This window comes from Fistularia commersonii, chromosome 13, assembly GCF_037954325.1.
Source record: "Fistularia commersonii isolate RoL2024-O1a breed Wild chromosome 13, RoL_Fcom_v1.0, whole genome shotgun sequence".
Taxonomy (NCBI): Eukaryota; Metazoa; Chordata; class Actinopteri; order Syngnathiformes; family Fistulariidae; genus Fistularia; species Fistularia commersonii.
This window is the reverse complement of record NC_141296.1, coordinates 14,321,102-14,336,508: the sequence shown is the minus strand read 5'-3', so window position 1 is coordinate 14,336,508 and position 15,407 is coordinate 14,321,102. Positions and strand designations below refer to the sequence as shown.

The 15,407-nt window shown below is 47.1% G+C and overlaps 1 protein-coding gene across 1 annotated transcript in view; it reads right to left on the bottom strand.

Annotated features, from left to right (window-relative positions):
• The window catches only part of fat4 (FAT atypical cadherin 4), a 119,051-nt gene that overhangs the window by 17,034 nt on the left and 86,610 nt on the right, over positions 1 to 15,407 (bottom strand). The window contains exons 7-11 of the mRNA XM_086158249.1: positions 12,131 to 12,311; positions 9,609 to 9,859; positions 4,638 to 8,987; positions 2,977 to 3,081; positions 2,338 to 2,645 (exon numbers count right to left, since the gene is read on the bottom strand). Coding sequence (XP_086014375.1) covers positions 2,338 to 2,645; positions 2,977 to 3,081; positions 4,638 to 8,987; positions 9,609 to 9,859; positions 12,131 to 12,311 — 5,195 coding nt within the window. The remainder of the gene's footprint in view (positions 1 to 2,337; positions 2,646 to 2,976; positions 3,082 to 4,637; positions 8,988 to 9,608; positions 9,860 to 12,130; positions 12,312 to 15,407) is intronic.

The following is a 15,407-nucleotide window of genomic DNA, read 5'->3' as shown; positions in this document are numbered from 1 at the left end:
ACAGTTTCAAATCCTCTGTCCTTGCAGCTTGACATGTGCTTGAAAATTGTGGTATTTATTGGAAGAATATATGTTTGACAGCCGCCATGGTACGATTAATTTTTTGACCACGATACAAAAATAATGCTACTAGAGACACGGTTGATTTTGCCGCGGTCTTGAAAGCACAGAAGTATGAGTTCATGTTTACACCCAACGGACACCTGCAGATGGGGTTCTGAAAAGCCCTTGTCGGGTCAACGCCATAGATTCGGGATTTAGTAGGGTCAACCACGGGCCGCAAAACGGCGCCAAACTACAGGGCCAAAATCCCCAGAGCGGTGATGGATTGTCAGATGTGGGCGTTCGAACCAAATACCTCCCCGTGCACTGAGGTCACAAGTTTCCCTCTGAAAAATCAAGTCGGTCCATAGCGCTTATGTAAGTCCTCTCAGGTGACCATGCAGGGACAACAGTCATTTCCCATTCCATTCTTTGCAAATCCGTGGGAAAAATAATCAAAACATGACCAGAAGCAGGTCCTCTAATGATGTTCTACACATCAATTTTGAAAGCAAAACAGAAAAGTTTGTGTATTAACCGGACGACACCTTGATTTGAATATATGGTTATGTTTTTAGAACCTTACATGTTCCATCCGTTTATCACCATTGAAAATGAAGGAAGACCTTGATCCTAGTATTGTTTAAAGGGGATTTAAATATCATTATCGAATGAATTATAACAAGACAGAGCACTTTTCTCTGTTTCCGCCAGGCAAACCTCAACCCCCAATCGGGAAGGAAGACACGGGTGCCAAAAAAAAAAAAAAAACAAGCACAAGGAATCGATGACAGCAACGGCCATGAAGTGCTCGTGAGCTGTTGTGTTAAAAAAAAAAAAAAAAAAAAAAGTCCAAACTGTATGAACGTTTTATGACGGTGAAGTCAAAAACGAAGCGGCCACGCCTTCTATCAATCCACTCACTGTCAAGTATCTCACCGCAGGGAGCGAAATGATTCTCTCACAGAAAAGAAGGAAAAAAAAAACATATAAATGAAAACCAAATGCTGAGAGCTAAAAGCGGAGAGCATTTGTGCTTTTCTGTGATTGGGTGACAAACGAGGAAATGTAAACAAAGAAACACTGGGGTTCGTTCTTTCCCCCAGACCAGTTTTGGGGAGTTGCTGGGTAGCAGCTGCGAGGCGTTTATTTGTTATCGGGAACAAATGCTAGCTTCACGAGATAACACACGATAAAGCTTCACGCTGTAGTTTGGCAACTTCTGTGTTTTTTTTTTTTGTTTTTTTTCGGTCTTTAAGCTTTAACCTCTCAGAAAGCCCTCGTACCGAACCCGACCCGGAGGTTCGGCCGCGGTTCGGCTGAGCTTGGAAAACACCGAATGAATTCGACCGTTACGAAGGGGTGACTTTGACGGCAGTGATTCCGAAATTTCCGCAACATCCAACAGCCGCTCAGTGGCATTCGTAGTTTACGGATAAAACCTTAACCGACTCTATTTGGCACCAAATTGTAGAGTTTTTCACCCCGCTGATGAAAATATTAGCGTTTTGATGCTTTCTTTTGTTCCCAGCCAGACAAAAGAAGCAGAAATAAAAGATCGTACCAAAAATGGACCTTCAACCGGTCCGTCGTCCAAGGTTATCGAACTCTCTGTTTTGTTTTGTTTTCGTTACCAGAGTTTCCTCTGCTAGAAAAGCCATCGCTCTGGCAAAACATGGTGTTTTCTCCGATCTTTCCCCAACACGGACCCAAACACGTCCCTCCCCCCGCCCCTGCGGCGCTCTACTCCACGTGGACCGAGTCGCAGTTCACGACGTGGGCCGTAACTCCTTTCCATCCTGTCACTCCGCGCCGTCTCGGAACTGACAACTTTAATGATTTTACCAGGTTCCTATGAAACTCCCAGCGCTCTGTGGGAAATGACAGATTTCAAGTCCGGCAGGAGAGCTCCATTATAGAAGCCCTGACAGGGTTGGATTTCTCTCTCTCTCTCTCTCTTTCTTTTTTTTTTTCTGTCTGTCCCGCACTCTTTCCTTCCTCTTTGCACCGCTGGCAGGGAGAGGAGCAGGAGAGATGGAATTTTTTGGGCGGTGCCATATTGGATCTTTGCATTGTAAATCACAAGTGATAAAATCGTAATTACAAACCATGAAAAGTAGGCGGGGCGGGTCGGGAGAGTTTTTAATTACCGCCGAAGAGGGCGAGTACGGATACAAGGCCGAGTCTACTTTCGGCAAAACCGAGTCCGAAAGTGGTGTTTATTCTTTTTTTTTTTTTTTTTTACCCTTTCAAGAAACCTCACGTACGAGCAAATATCTTCCAAAAATAACTCACCATCCCGGCTCTCCTGGCGATGACCGTGTGAAACTGCCCGTCCGAGACTTTTATCATCGTCATCAATTTGTACGTTCCGCTCCCCAAGTTAAAGGAGAAACGCATCCGTCCCTCGAAGATCTCCAGGGCCAGGAACTCCGCCTTGTCTCCGGTCTGGTTGTCATGGTTATACATGAGCAGCGCGTTGTTCTTCAGGGTGGCAAACTTGATGTAGATGTAGTTGTTGTTGGGATCCAGAGACGGGAACTCCATGTAGGAGAGCTCCTCAAAGCCGTAGCTGTTCAGCTCGCAGTGTTTGCCAAAAACCCCTGGGAGGTATAAAAAAATAAATAGATTAAAAAAAAAAAAAAAAAATAGGCAACAATAATATCATAACACGGCTAATGTCTTGATAGCTATCTCGAGAAGTTTACGGGGAGACGTTACGTCCTCAAGTTTCCCACACAGGACAATGGTAATACAAGCCATGAAGAATGGAGACAAAAGTATGAAATGGCAGTGACCACATTTGTTTAAGAAATCAGCGCTAAAGAACGGAGTAACTTTTCTTCTCTTGTGGGAGACGGCCGAGATTGTCCATCTTGCTTTTCAATCTACCAGGTTTCACTAATGCACCAAATGTTTCCTGCTATTACTTACCAAACGGACAGTGACAGTAATATCCATCCACGCGATTCTGACAGGAGCCGCCGTTAAAACATGGGTTACACTCACAGTGATTGATGATGGAATCGCATGTTTTACCTGGGTTCACAGAACAACACAAATTAAAATGGATGGGGCGGCAGACACAAACACAGGGAAACCGCACGGGGTAGAAACGCGGGTCGCTTCTTTTTTTTTTTTTTTTTTCCTTCGGTGGAAAGCCGAGTCAGGCGGAGCTTTCGTCACCGTGTGCTTGAGAAATGCATTTTGAGCGTTGAAAAAAAAAAAAAAAAAAAAAAAAAAACTGGCTTCGGCAAATAATGACATCCTGAACTTTTCATTAAAAAAAACAGAATAAATACATGATTCATGACTCTATTGTTCTCGTATTGAAAAAAGATGATATTTTGTAATAGAGACCGTGATCCGAAACCCCATTGCACAATCGGCCCGATTCCCTTCTGCAATGATAATCGTATTTTCGAGCTTGTTGCCAAATCCAATTTCATCCAATTAATTCTTTTTTTTTATTTTCCAGGATGTCGGAAAACACATCGGTCCGTTGTTACATATTGGGATAAAAAAAGAATTGGCAAATAAACACAGCTCGACACATTGAACGTGAACATAAAAGATCGTGACGATGATAACGGTTATGCGAGACGCGTAAAAACAATCGGACGAGACGGATCCGCGCAACGGCGGATCGACATGCGGCTGCTGCGTGTCGGGATAAATCCCGCGGACATAATTCGGCTGTAATTGTTGTGATTTTCTCGGGAAAAGTTGCTCAACGGAGAGAAGTCGGGCTGCCAAAAAAACAGGCGGTGGTAGGGGCGGCGGGGGTGGAAACAGGAAGTTGAGAGTTCAGCGCAAGGGTATGCAAACTACTGTAAGTCAATAGGTGCATTTCCTCAGGAGAGTCATTTATCTGGATGAAACCTAAAGGCCCTGCGCTCATTTTTTTATTGTCCTAATAAAAAAAGACAGTAATGACTTGACTTGAGGCAAATTGCCTGCTACAGCTCGCTTTGAAAATCTCTTTCAGATGCTGCAGTCAGCGACTGGTCAACTCCCCCTTTTAAAGGGGGGGCGGACCAGGGCGCTACAACATAGAGCGTTCATTACAGCTCCAAAACCAAAAAGGCCCGATTGGATCTTACACAAAGCTACTCATTTGTCATACAACTTTCAGCCTTTGTTTTGAGAAATCCTCCCGCGTACGACGGGATCAGAGCGATATCTGCGTGTGTGGCCGTGAAATGAAATACCGGCGAACCGCGCGCCGAGTCCTACGCCGCGGAGCCCCGAACGGGGTCAGCTTCTCATCATCCTTTTTATTAAAGCAAACAGGGTGTGCTGATATTCATCACAGCTGATACCACGACCCCCATCCCGTCCCCGCAACTAGTAATCCGAAAACCCACTGTTTTTGGCAGCTATGCGCGTATGCTATGGCTACAACACCTCTGGGTAAGATTCAGAAGCAAATATTTGCCTTGGACTAAGAGCTGTTCTTGGGTAAACTATTGCGCTGTTGTCGGCGCGATACGCGAACGGCCTCGCCGCCCGCGCGCCCCTTCGGACTTTCTGACGTCGTTGAAATGTTGTCCTGTTTGTTTGTGTGTGTGTGTGTGTGTGTGTGCGTATTTTACCGGCGAATCCGGATTTGCAGAGGCAGTTGAACCCTCCGGGAAAGTTCTGGCACAGCGCGCCGTTCTTGCAAGGATTGGAAAGGCATTCGTTGACGTCCCTCTCGCAGGCCATGCCGGTGAAACCGTCCGGGCAGGTGCAGGAGAAACCCCCCACCAGATTGTGGCAGGTACCTCCGTTGTGGCACGGTGACGGCCGGCATTCGTCGATGTCCGTCTCACACAGCGCTCCGGCGTAGCCCGGCCTGCAACTGCAGGCGTAGGGCTGCAAGGGGTGGTTGGACACCAGGATGACCGGGACGCTCTCCTCCATTTTCATGTCGGGCCCCACGCTGAGACGTCTCTTGCAGCTGCCTCCGTTCTGGCACGGGTTGCGTGTGCACGGATCGTGGTCCACCGTGTCTATCTGTACCCCGCTCTGCCTGTGCAGAACGTCGCGGATGCTCTGGAAGAACGTGGCCACGCCGCTCGGGTTCACGTAGTGTCCGTGACCCCGTTTTATGGCCGCCGTCACAAATGTCTGGTTGTCCATTTCGAAAGCGCCGTAAAGCAGAACCCCGGTGCCGAGTCCTGCGAGCTGGGAGTTGGAAATGCGTAAGAAGCTGAGGTAGTGGTCGGTCAGGAAGCTTCTGACTCCCTGAGAGCGGAGTCGGATCAGGATGCTGTTGTCCACCGTGGCATTCGTGAAGCTCGTGAAAAGCACCCGGGCTGTGTTACTGACGGAGCCGTGGACACCGTCGCTGCTCTGGATGGTTAATTCAAAGTTTCCGTCCGTCGAGCGAGCTTTGGAGTTGAGATTACACGTTCCGGTCGGGATGTTAAACAGACCGGAGGACGGCGGAACGAGGGAGCAGCGGAACCTGTCTTGCACGTCAGGGTCTCGGGGTCTGACGTCTCCCAAAGAACCTCCGGGAAATAAATTCCCGAAGTAGTGCACGAAGATTTCCATCGACCTCGGCTCCGAGGGGTTGTCGTTTTCGTCGTTTATTTTGACGTGGATCGTTCCTGTGGAGGACATCTGAGGCACTCCGGAGTCCTTGATCACGACGGAGAGATAGAAGTCACCGATCTGTTCTCTGTCGATCTCCCGACTGGTGGTCAGCGCTCCGGCCGGACTGAGGCTGAAGTAGCTCTTAGCCGAGCCGGAGCTAAGCAGGCTGTATAAGAAAGGCCCTTGATTGGGCGGCAGGTCCGGGTCAGTCGCCGTGAGCGTAGCGACGGCGGTGCCGGATCGCTGGTTCTCCATCGCCTCGGCGTACGCGGTGGTCAGAGTCGGACCGTTGTCGTTGATGTCCTCCAGATTCACGATCACGGTGGCGCTTCCAGTAGCGGGAGGTGTGCCGGTATCCACGGCGAACACGGTGAGATTGTACACCGGCGTCGTTTCTCGGTCCAGCTCGGCCGAAACCGACACCCGGCCGGTTTTGGGGTTGATGGCGAAAACGTTTCTGTCGAATTCGGTCGCGATGGAGTAGGAAAACCTGCTCCAGCTCGGGACCGAGTCCGAGTCTTCGGCGCTCACGAAGGTGACCAGACCGCCGGGCGAGAGACCTTCGCTGACCTGGACGTCGTACAGTTCCTGGGTAAACACGGGAGGGTCGTTGGCGTCGAGAACGGTGATGTTGACAAACACCTCGTCGATATCGGCCCCGCGGATGCTCCCCGCATTTTTAGCCAACACTTTGAGCGATATCTTTTCCTCCCGCTCGCGGTCTAGAGGACCGGTGACGTAAATCTGCCCTGTTTTCTTGTTTATGCCAAAGCCCTTTTTTCTGCTCCGTCCAAAAATGAGGTAGTAAACCATTCCGTCGTCTCCTTGATCCCGATCGCTGGCGAAAACTTCCCCGACCACTGTGCCTTTTGGAGCGTCTTCAGAGATCTCAAAGTAATACTGTTTGGAGACAAAGCGGGGTACATATTCATTGGCTCCCTTTAGCTGGATGTTGACGTTGGCGAAGCTGCAGCGCTCCTCGTCTGGGACATTGAAGGCCTTCACCGTTAAATGGTAGACCTGCTTCGCCTCATAATCTAAGAAGCCCTGCGTGGTGATGGTGCCCGTGTTCGGGTCGATAACAAAGAGGTCACTGTCCGACGACTGTATCACATAGGCCATGACCTCGTTGGCTCCCGAGTCGCGGTCCGTGGCGTCGAGTTTGACCACGGTGGTGCCGCTGGGAACGTTCTCCTGCACGACGGGGAAGTACTCGTCCGGCTCGAACACCGGCGGGTTGTCGTTCACGTCCGTCACGTGAACCGTGACGGTGACGTGGCTGCTTTTCGCGATCCAGCCTCCGTCGGCGGCCGAAATCCGAAGCTCGTGCTGTCGCTTTTCTTCAAAGTCGAGGGGTTTGGCGAGCGATAACACGCCGGTTCTGCTATTCAGTGCAAACAGACCCATGTCGTTGCCCGAGGTAATATCGTATTTGATAAGGCCGTTCATTTCTTTATCCTTATCCCTGGCGGAGAGGGTTCTGATTGCCGTTCCCACCGCAAGGCTTTCGGGTACCGTGGCGGAGATTTGGCTCTGCGAGAACTCGGGCGTGTGATGGTTTTCCTCGGTCACCGCGATTCGCACCGACGTCTGCGAAGACAAAGGAGGGCTTCCTTTGTCACTGGCTGTGATTCCGACCAGGAAAACTTTATTGGTGTCCGGCGTCAGGGACGAGGCGACGGAAATCCACCCGCTCGCTTTGTCCAACTTAAACTTGCTGGAGCTGTTCCCGCCTGTTATCACGTACTCCACTTCGGAGTTCAGGCCAAAGTCTTTCTTGTCGTGAGCAACGACCCGTATCAGTTTGGTGCCCACCTTGACACTTTTGGTGACCGGCGTAAAATAACCGGCCGAGTCAAACTCTGGAGGATTATCGTTACTGTCGACTATATTTACGATGACCGTGGTCTCGCTCATCAACGGCTTGTGTCCGCGATCCGACGCCGTGACGATGAAGCTGTGGCGATTGATGTTCAGACTGCTCGGGCCGGTCGAATTCAAATATTTCAACTGCTGCTTCACAAATATCTCGCCGGAACTCGAGTTGATCCTGAAGTACTCCGACTGGGACCGGATGAAGTAGAATATTTTTCCGTTGAAACCCTCGTCCGGATCGGTGGCGGACACCCGCGTGACCAAGCTGCCCACCTCTGTGAGCTCAGGGTAGTCCAGGTAGTAGGACGGACGGCTGAATCTCGGCGCGTTGTCGTTGATGTCGGTGACGAACACGGTGACGTCGGTGCTGACCGTCCATCCGGAGTCGTGGGCCGACACCTTGACGATGTAATGGTTGGCGTCTTCCCTGTTGAGGGGCCGACTTATCGTGATGTCCCCGGTGCTCGGATTGATGTTAAACGGCAGGCCGGTGTCCGCGATGGAGTAGCGGCTGACGGCGTTGGCGCCGGCGTCTTCGTCTGTGGTGGTGACCCTGGTGACCGTGTAGCCTACCGGAGCGTTTTCAGCCACCGTGGCGCTGAATATCTTGGAAAATCTCGGGGCGTTGTCGTTGACGTCGAGCACGTCGATTTTAACTTTGACTACCGTGCTTTTCGGCGGCAGACCCCTGTCGGTGGCCTTGACTTTCAGAGTGTACTGAGCTACCTTCTCCCGGTCCAAAGGCCTGGTGGTGCGAATCTCACCGGTGGCTCGATTGATGCCGAAGCTGTTCTCCGTGTTTCCGTCCACGATGGCGTACTCCAGCTGTCCGTTAGGCCCGTTGTCCAAATCGACGGCGGAGACGACGAGCACCCGCTGAGGCGAGAGGTTTTCCAAAATCTCCGCGTGGAAGGGATCCTTGTCAAACAACGGGTGGTTGTCGTTGATGTCGAGCACGGCGACCTCCACTTTCTCGTAGGACGAATAAGGCGGAAAACCTTGATCTCTGGCTTCGATCCACAGAACGTATTTCTGAATGTGCTCGTAATCCAAGCGGTGCCTGATAGACAGCTCCCCGGAAAGCTGGTCGATGTGAAAGGCGTTATCCAGGTTGCCGCTGGAGATGTAGTACGACAGCGGTCCGCCCCTCATCGACGAGCCGCTCACCATGGTGACCACGTAGTTGGTCGGCTGGTTCTCCGGGAAGGTGAACGTTCGCTCCTTCAGCTTGATGACCGGGAAGCTCCCCCCGGTGACGAAGCGCACAGTCACGGTGGTGGTGTCCATTTTGGGGTTGGCCCCGCCGTCTTTCACCCGAACCGTCAGGGTGACCTCTGAGGTCCCTGTCAGCTTCTCGCTGGCGGTGATGGCGCCTCGGACCGGGTCGATCTTGAATTTCTCTGAGTTGTGACCCATCAGCGAGTAGTGCAGCTGGGCATTGGAGCCGGAGTCTTCATCGGTAACGGTGACGGCAAACACCAAGGAACCTGAAGACACAAAAAAAAAAAAACCAGCTGGCTGTGAATAAGAGTTATTATTATTGCCATTAATTTAATTATCATTCATAGCAGTAGTAGTAGTTCTGTTTAAAATATTTTTATGGAGTATTCTAAAGCTTTCTATTTCAGATTTGAAGTTTTTGAAAAATGCATACATTTTTTTGAAAAAACATATCTAACATATCATACATATCTACACATTTAATTCCTCTTCCTTCAGCCGAAGGAAATATTCAAATGTTTGTACTTTTTAATACCTTAAAACACTTGATAGCCTTAACTTTGACACTTTATATTTTATTGTATTTCTTATTCTCCCTCCTTCCTTCTATTATCTATTATTGTTATGTTTTGCTTGAAACTCTGGCACAACAATTTCCTTCGGGATAAATAAAGTTGTTCTTATCTTATCGGATCTTATCATATCATATCATATCATATCTGATCTGATCTGATCTGATCTGATCTGATCTGATCTTATCTTATCTTATCTTATCTTATCTTATCTTATATCTGTATAACACACAAATGTATCAGAAAAAGGCTTTTTTAGACATCAAATAATAAAATTGGTCATACAAAACCGTATTAAAAAGGGTGTGTGCTAACCTGCCGCGGTGGACGCCGGGATGTGTGTGACGTAGGGATGGTGATGGAAGCGCGGCGGGTTGTCGTTGATGTCGGCCACCGTCACCGACACGGTGGCGGAGCTGGACAGGCCGCGGGGTCGCCCGCCGTCTGTTGCTACGACCAGCAGCTGGTAATTAGCCCGGTCTTCCCGGTCCAGCAGGGAGCTCGTGATGATCTGCCCGGTGGCGGGATTGATGGAAAACTGCCCGTGTCCTCCGCTCAGGCTGTAGCTGCGGGGAAGATGAGATGTCGGTGAACGCCACGCGGACGAGCCGACGGAGCCGATCGTTCGCTGTGAAACCGCTTCAATTAGAACGGGATCACACAGCTCTCGAGTAATTTGGGAAACCGGCCGCAAAACGGCGAGGCGTCCTTTCCAATCCAAACAGATGACCCGAGGACCTCGGGGTGGGACGAGGACCAAAAAAAGCGAAAAACACGGAGCTAGAGTTTGATAATGACATTGTAATGTGCAGATAAAAATGATCAAACTCCATAATCAGACAGGGACCCCAGAACAATTCCCAAATATGGCTCATAGAGAGAGCCCACACACACACACACACACACACACACATTTGATCCTTTTTCAAACTTCAACAGGCCTTGTTATGAAACATACAGTTTTTTTCCTGTTGTTTTTTTTTTTTTCCTTTTTTTCTTTTTTCCCCTTGTGGATTTTTTTTTCTTTTTCTGGCTTTGTCTAATTTCTATTTCCAAATCTTATTTTTTATCAATTAAATTATTTATTTGGGGAAGAACAGATACATTGCAGATTACATTTTGCTTTTTTTTTTCCCTTTTTGTTCACATTATAAAACGCACCACCATTAAAGTACATTTTTCACATTATCTTAAATTCTATTTTCAACAACCGATCCCTCCTCTAACGCATTTGGGGTCCGACGGTCGCGGCCGTCCATGTTAGCACTGTCACAATCCAGCCTATAGAGGGCAGCCTTTCTGTCCGAATAGAAACGCTTCCACTCGGAGAGCCGTGAGCAAAATGTGCCGCGTTCACCGCCGTCTTCAGCCTGTTCCTCCGCGGAGGCCCTGCAGCGAAGGCTTCCCGCAGGACAGGAGAGAGAGAGGGAACAAAACCCTCCGCAAGCCTTTGTTTAATTTATCCGGTCCCGTCTCGTTTGGCGTGATGGAGATCTGTTACAAAAACACTGCGCAGTACAAATAAACGCGCATCTAAATGAGGTCGGGGTAAGAAAGAACGAGGGGCCGCAATCAAGAATGAGATGTTTCTTTTTCTGTTTTTTTTTTTTTTTTTTTTCTCAAATCCCGCAACTCTGTAAACTGAACGGAACACGTTTGGAGGGATTCGAAGAAAACGAGAAAAAGAACAAGTTTGGAGCGAAGCAAAGAACAACAACAACCTAAATTATAAAAAAAAAAAAAAAAAAAAAAAAAAAAAAGTTCCTTCAGGAACTTGTGGCTCCAAGTTCAAAGACGAGCTCAGGTTCAATTAATCTGGCGGCGAGAATCCGAACTAACAACCGATGATCGCTGGCTCTGGTCCGCGCTCGAGGCCTTGAAGCCCCCCGGCACCCCCCGATGGGCACAACTGGTACTGTCATGGACAATTAACGTCCTCATTACCGTGTTTTGGGAAAGTGGAGCGCACCGGGGTTACCCCCCAACGGGAACCCGGTGGGGTTACTGAAGAGGAAGGCGGAGCTGAGCTCCGGTCAGCGTCCGGCTTGAGAGAGGCCAACCAGAGGCTCGTACCACCGACGCGACCCCGCCCCCGCCGACGGCGTGAAAACAAAACTACCGTCCGGGTGAAGAATGGCAGCCCGAACATTAACTTCGGCTTCAAACTCCTTCTCTCGTGTCAACCGTCATCGTAGGACTCGAGAAGGAGAGGTGGAATGAAGACATTTTTTAAAAGATTTTTCAGATCGGCCGATAAATCCGATTTTTTTTTTTTTAGGTGACCTGAGGTGACCGGATCTGACGGTCAGATAAACGAATTCACTTCATATTTTCTGACGGGTTTTTCACACAAAGATTATCTGTTTTTGTACAATGTTTGGAGCATCTTTTTTTTTACCTTAGCACATTTTAACAAGTATCTTATTCTGTCTATCCTGACTGTCCTCCCTGCTGTTAACATTGTGAATGTCCAACTCCCACCTTATCTTATCTTATCTTATCTTATCTTATCTTATCTTATCTTATCTTATCTTATCTTATCTTATCTTATCTTATCTTATCTTATCTTATCTTATCTTATCTTCATATAGCTACCTTTCTATTTTTGGCTTGGTGATTAATTTATATTGGATTTGGGGTTCATTGAGAAATTTGAAATACAATTTTTTCTTAATTGAAGGTGGCGATAAAATCAAATAAAATCGATAAAATAAAATGAATTGAATAAAATCAATAAAATCTGATCAAATTGAATAAAATCACAGAGATTTATTTCCAGAGGGGAAAAAATCAAAAAAATCAAACACGCACCAAAAAACAATGAAACAATTCTGTACCTAATCACGCCGTTGACACCCACGTCCGCATCTGAGCTGTTGACCAGGAGCAGATCGGTGCCGGTGGGGGCGTCCTCCATGACCGTGGTGTGGAACGTGGAAGACATGAAGACCGGGACGTTGTCGTTCACGTCGTCCACCAAGACGGTCACCGTCCCTGTTCCGCTCAAGGACGGAGAACCTGGGTTTGGAAAAGAGACACGAGATGAGTTATCGATTCGACGCCGACTTCCTGTCCCGCTGATTTCCGGCCGCATCCTCGTCGATCACATCAAAAGGGCTCGATGTCCTCGAAACCAAATCCGTCAGGCGTCCTTCCTGCACAAACTGGCGCACAACATACACACACCTAGATTTAATCTTCGAGGCAGGGTATCTATTTTAAGTCCCTCTGCACACCCACCACACACACAAAGTTAATCTGCAGAATCCGAGTGAGGAGAAATGCTATTTTCAGCAGAAATATCTTAAACCGCAATGGCGATGAAACTAGGCTCTCCGGGACCCTCAGGGGGGTTGAGGATGAGGGGGGTTGGGGATTTAAATCAATAGCAGATGAAAAATGAGCTGCGATGCAGGAAAGGCCATAAAAAAGTAAAAATCAGACATCTGGAGCTGCTGCTCTTTATAATCCCAACTTTTTAAAATTGGCACGTCCTGATTTATATTCCAAACAAGTTCAGCCCGAGAGTCACAATCCGGGGACTTTTTTTTTTTTTTTTTCTATTTCCCTCGTCCTTAATTATTTGCCGTATGAGATCTGAGAGGGAACTTTTTTCCCACCTCTAGCATGGACGTTGCCTCCCGCGGCTCCCGGCGGGAACCGATGTGTCAAAACGCTAAATAAAACACCCAAATAATAACAAGCGCGGCCTCTTCGCCTGCGTCCACCGTCCGCGTGTGTGTGTTCAGCTGCTCCAAACATCAGATGCTCATACTCTGGGGGCCCCGGGATTAATAAGAGATAATAAAAAACATTTGGACGGTGGCCGACAGAAATTCTTTCTTAATGCGGTGCTGTGAAAAATAAAATAAAAATTAAAAAACATGAAAAAATAAAAAACACCACGCGGAGGGAAAGGTCAGCACATGACAGCTGCGGGCGCTATCGAATGGGGGGCAACGTTTCCATTTCATTTAGTGCCAGTTCGTCTCATTTGTGAGTCGGATAAATTATGGGATGCCCCGTGAGATGATATGAAAGTGTGTATGGGTGTGTGTTTTCGAGTGTGTGCGGACACTGCATTGCTAAGAAGACTGTGAGCACATTCACTACACATACATCATTCATAAGCCTTTACTTCCAGGAAAAACACAAACAAAAGAAAATTGCCACATCCGTAAAAACAGGAAAATAATTAGAGTTAACGGATATGAAATAAATAAACGGATTAGTAGACAAATAACTGAAATAAACAAACAAACAAACAAACAAACAAACAAACAAACAAACAAATAAATAAATAAATAAATAGAAAACCATGAAAATGTATGAAAACGCTACCTTAAAAACAGATACTTTTCATTCATTTTGGGGAAAAGAAACCTATCATAAAATGACAAAAAAATGATAAAACAAATGAAATAAAAGGGCCATCAAATGAATAGGAGTTTCATTGAAAAAAAGAATACTTTGAAAAAAAAAAAGGGAAAAGAAATACTGAAAACCACCAATAAATACTGACAAAAATGTATCCGGAAACCACAACCGACAACTTCAACAGATATGGAGTTTTGAAGGCCCTGGGGTTTACCACCATCCCTCCATTGTCTGCCGCTTATCCTGCACTCCTCGGGGCATTTTTTTCCAAATAACCTGCTGTGGTGCCGAAGCGCTAACCACTGCACCAAGTAATTTAGCAGACAGAATAGTACGTGCTAATTCCGCATGCACCTGCAGTTCATCTCTATACTGTCATCCTACTGTCACTTCGGATTAACCCCGACTAAATTTGCAAAAAAAAATATATTTTGAGGTACTGTTGCAACAGGGATCACTGACGATTCCCATTGGATTAATTGACGAGTGGAAATAATGGTGAATCAAATCCACGTTTATTACACGCTAATTAAAAACCATGCTAATCGTTCAACCGGTGGTTGTTTTCGATCTTTGAGAATTGTTTTTGTAAACAGTCGGAGCTCGAAGCGGTGATCTTGCGTATCGGGTCGGAACAGAAGTGCCAGACACGTGCGTCCACAGTAAACAGATGGATTCCAGAAACAGAATAAATGATACAAACACAGCGGGAGGCGTAAACATTTCCCCCGTCTTTGGGTTTTCATACCAGAAGAAGAAGGAGAAGAAGCGGGGACTCTTAAAGAGACTCGACATTCGGGTCTATCCGATCGCCAAATATAGTCAGAATTGAGTATTTTGTAGTTTGTTGTGGTGCATGCAAATATTTGCTGGTCATGAGGAAATGGCCACTTCAAATATCATCGCAGCACATGCTCTCAGGAATGTCTAGGCATTATTGGAAATGACTTCTACGAAATTACAGGGAAATTGATGATGCAATACCAGAAATATTGACAGATGACCTCAAATGCCAAGTCAAGAAAATATTTATAGTGTGCAAAAATTGACCTGAAAGTCCAAAAAAAATTATATTTATTTGTTACGATAACACCGGAAGCTGCAGTGTGGTACCTAAGCTATTACAGTGATTAAGATATTGCCGAATGTTGTGTTGTTGCTCGTTACATAACAAAAAAACCATAAAGCCCCGGTTGCTAAGCGCCCAAAATGACCGAGTCAGCAGGATTTAACAAGTGCGCCTCAGATCTAATCCATATGCGCTGTCCCACCTTTGGGAAGGTTGTCATGGCAACAGATTAGCGCTCCTGCATCCTGCTGCAGCTGATCCTCTTAATTGAGGTGGATCCATTTAATGGACGGGGCAGAAGCACCGGGTACCTGGGGTTTACGGTCAACATGTAGCGTGACTCACATGATGGCCATCATTAGGCTCGCAAGGCCTTTATTTAAATTTGAAGTCATTTTTTAATGTAGTGGTTTTGTTAACTGATTATTTATTTTCATTTTTGGAGAATCAGTTTTGATGTTTAAGGCTATTTCTGGCTGATATTGAGAAAAAAAGGATGCCGATTATGTATTTCTGTATTAACCCTCTTATTATGTTAAGGGTCAAATTGACCCTTAACATAATAAGAGGGTTTTCGCATTTTTTCGTATTTTTGCAAATTCTTTTTAGAGGCTTTCCAGTAATTCCTTGCTATTTTTTTTATATATTATTTCCTCTCAGTTGTTGTG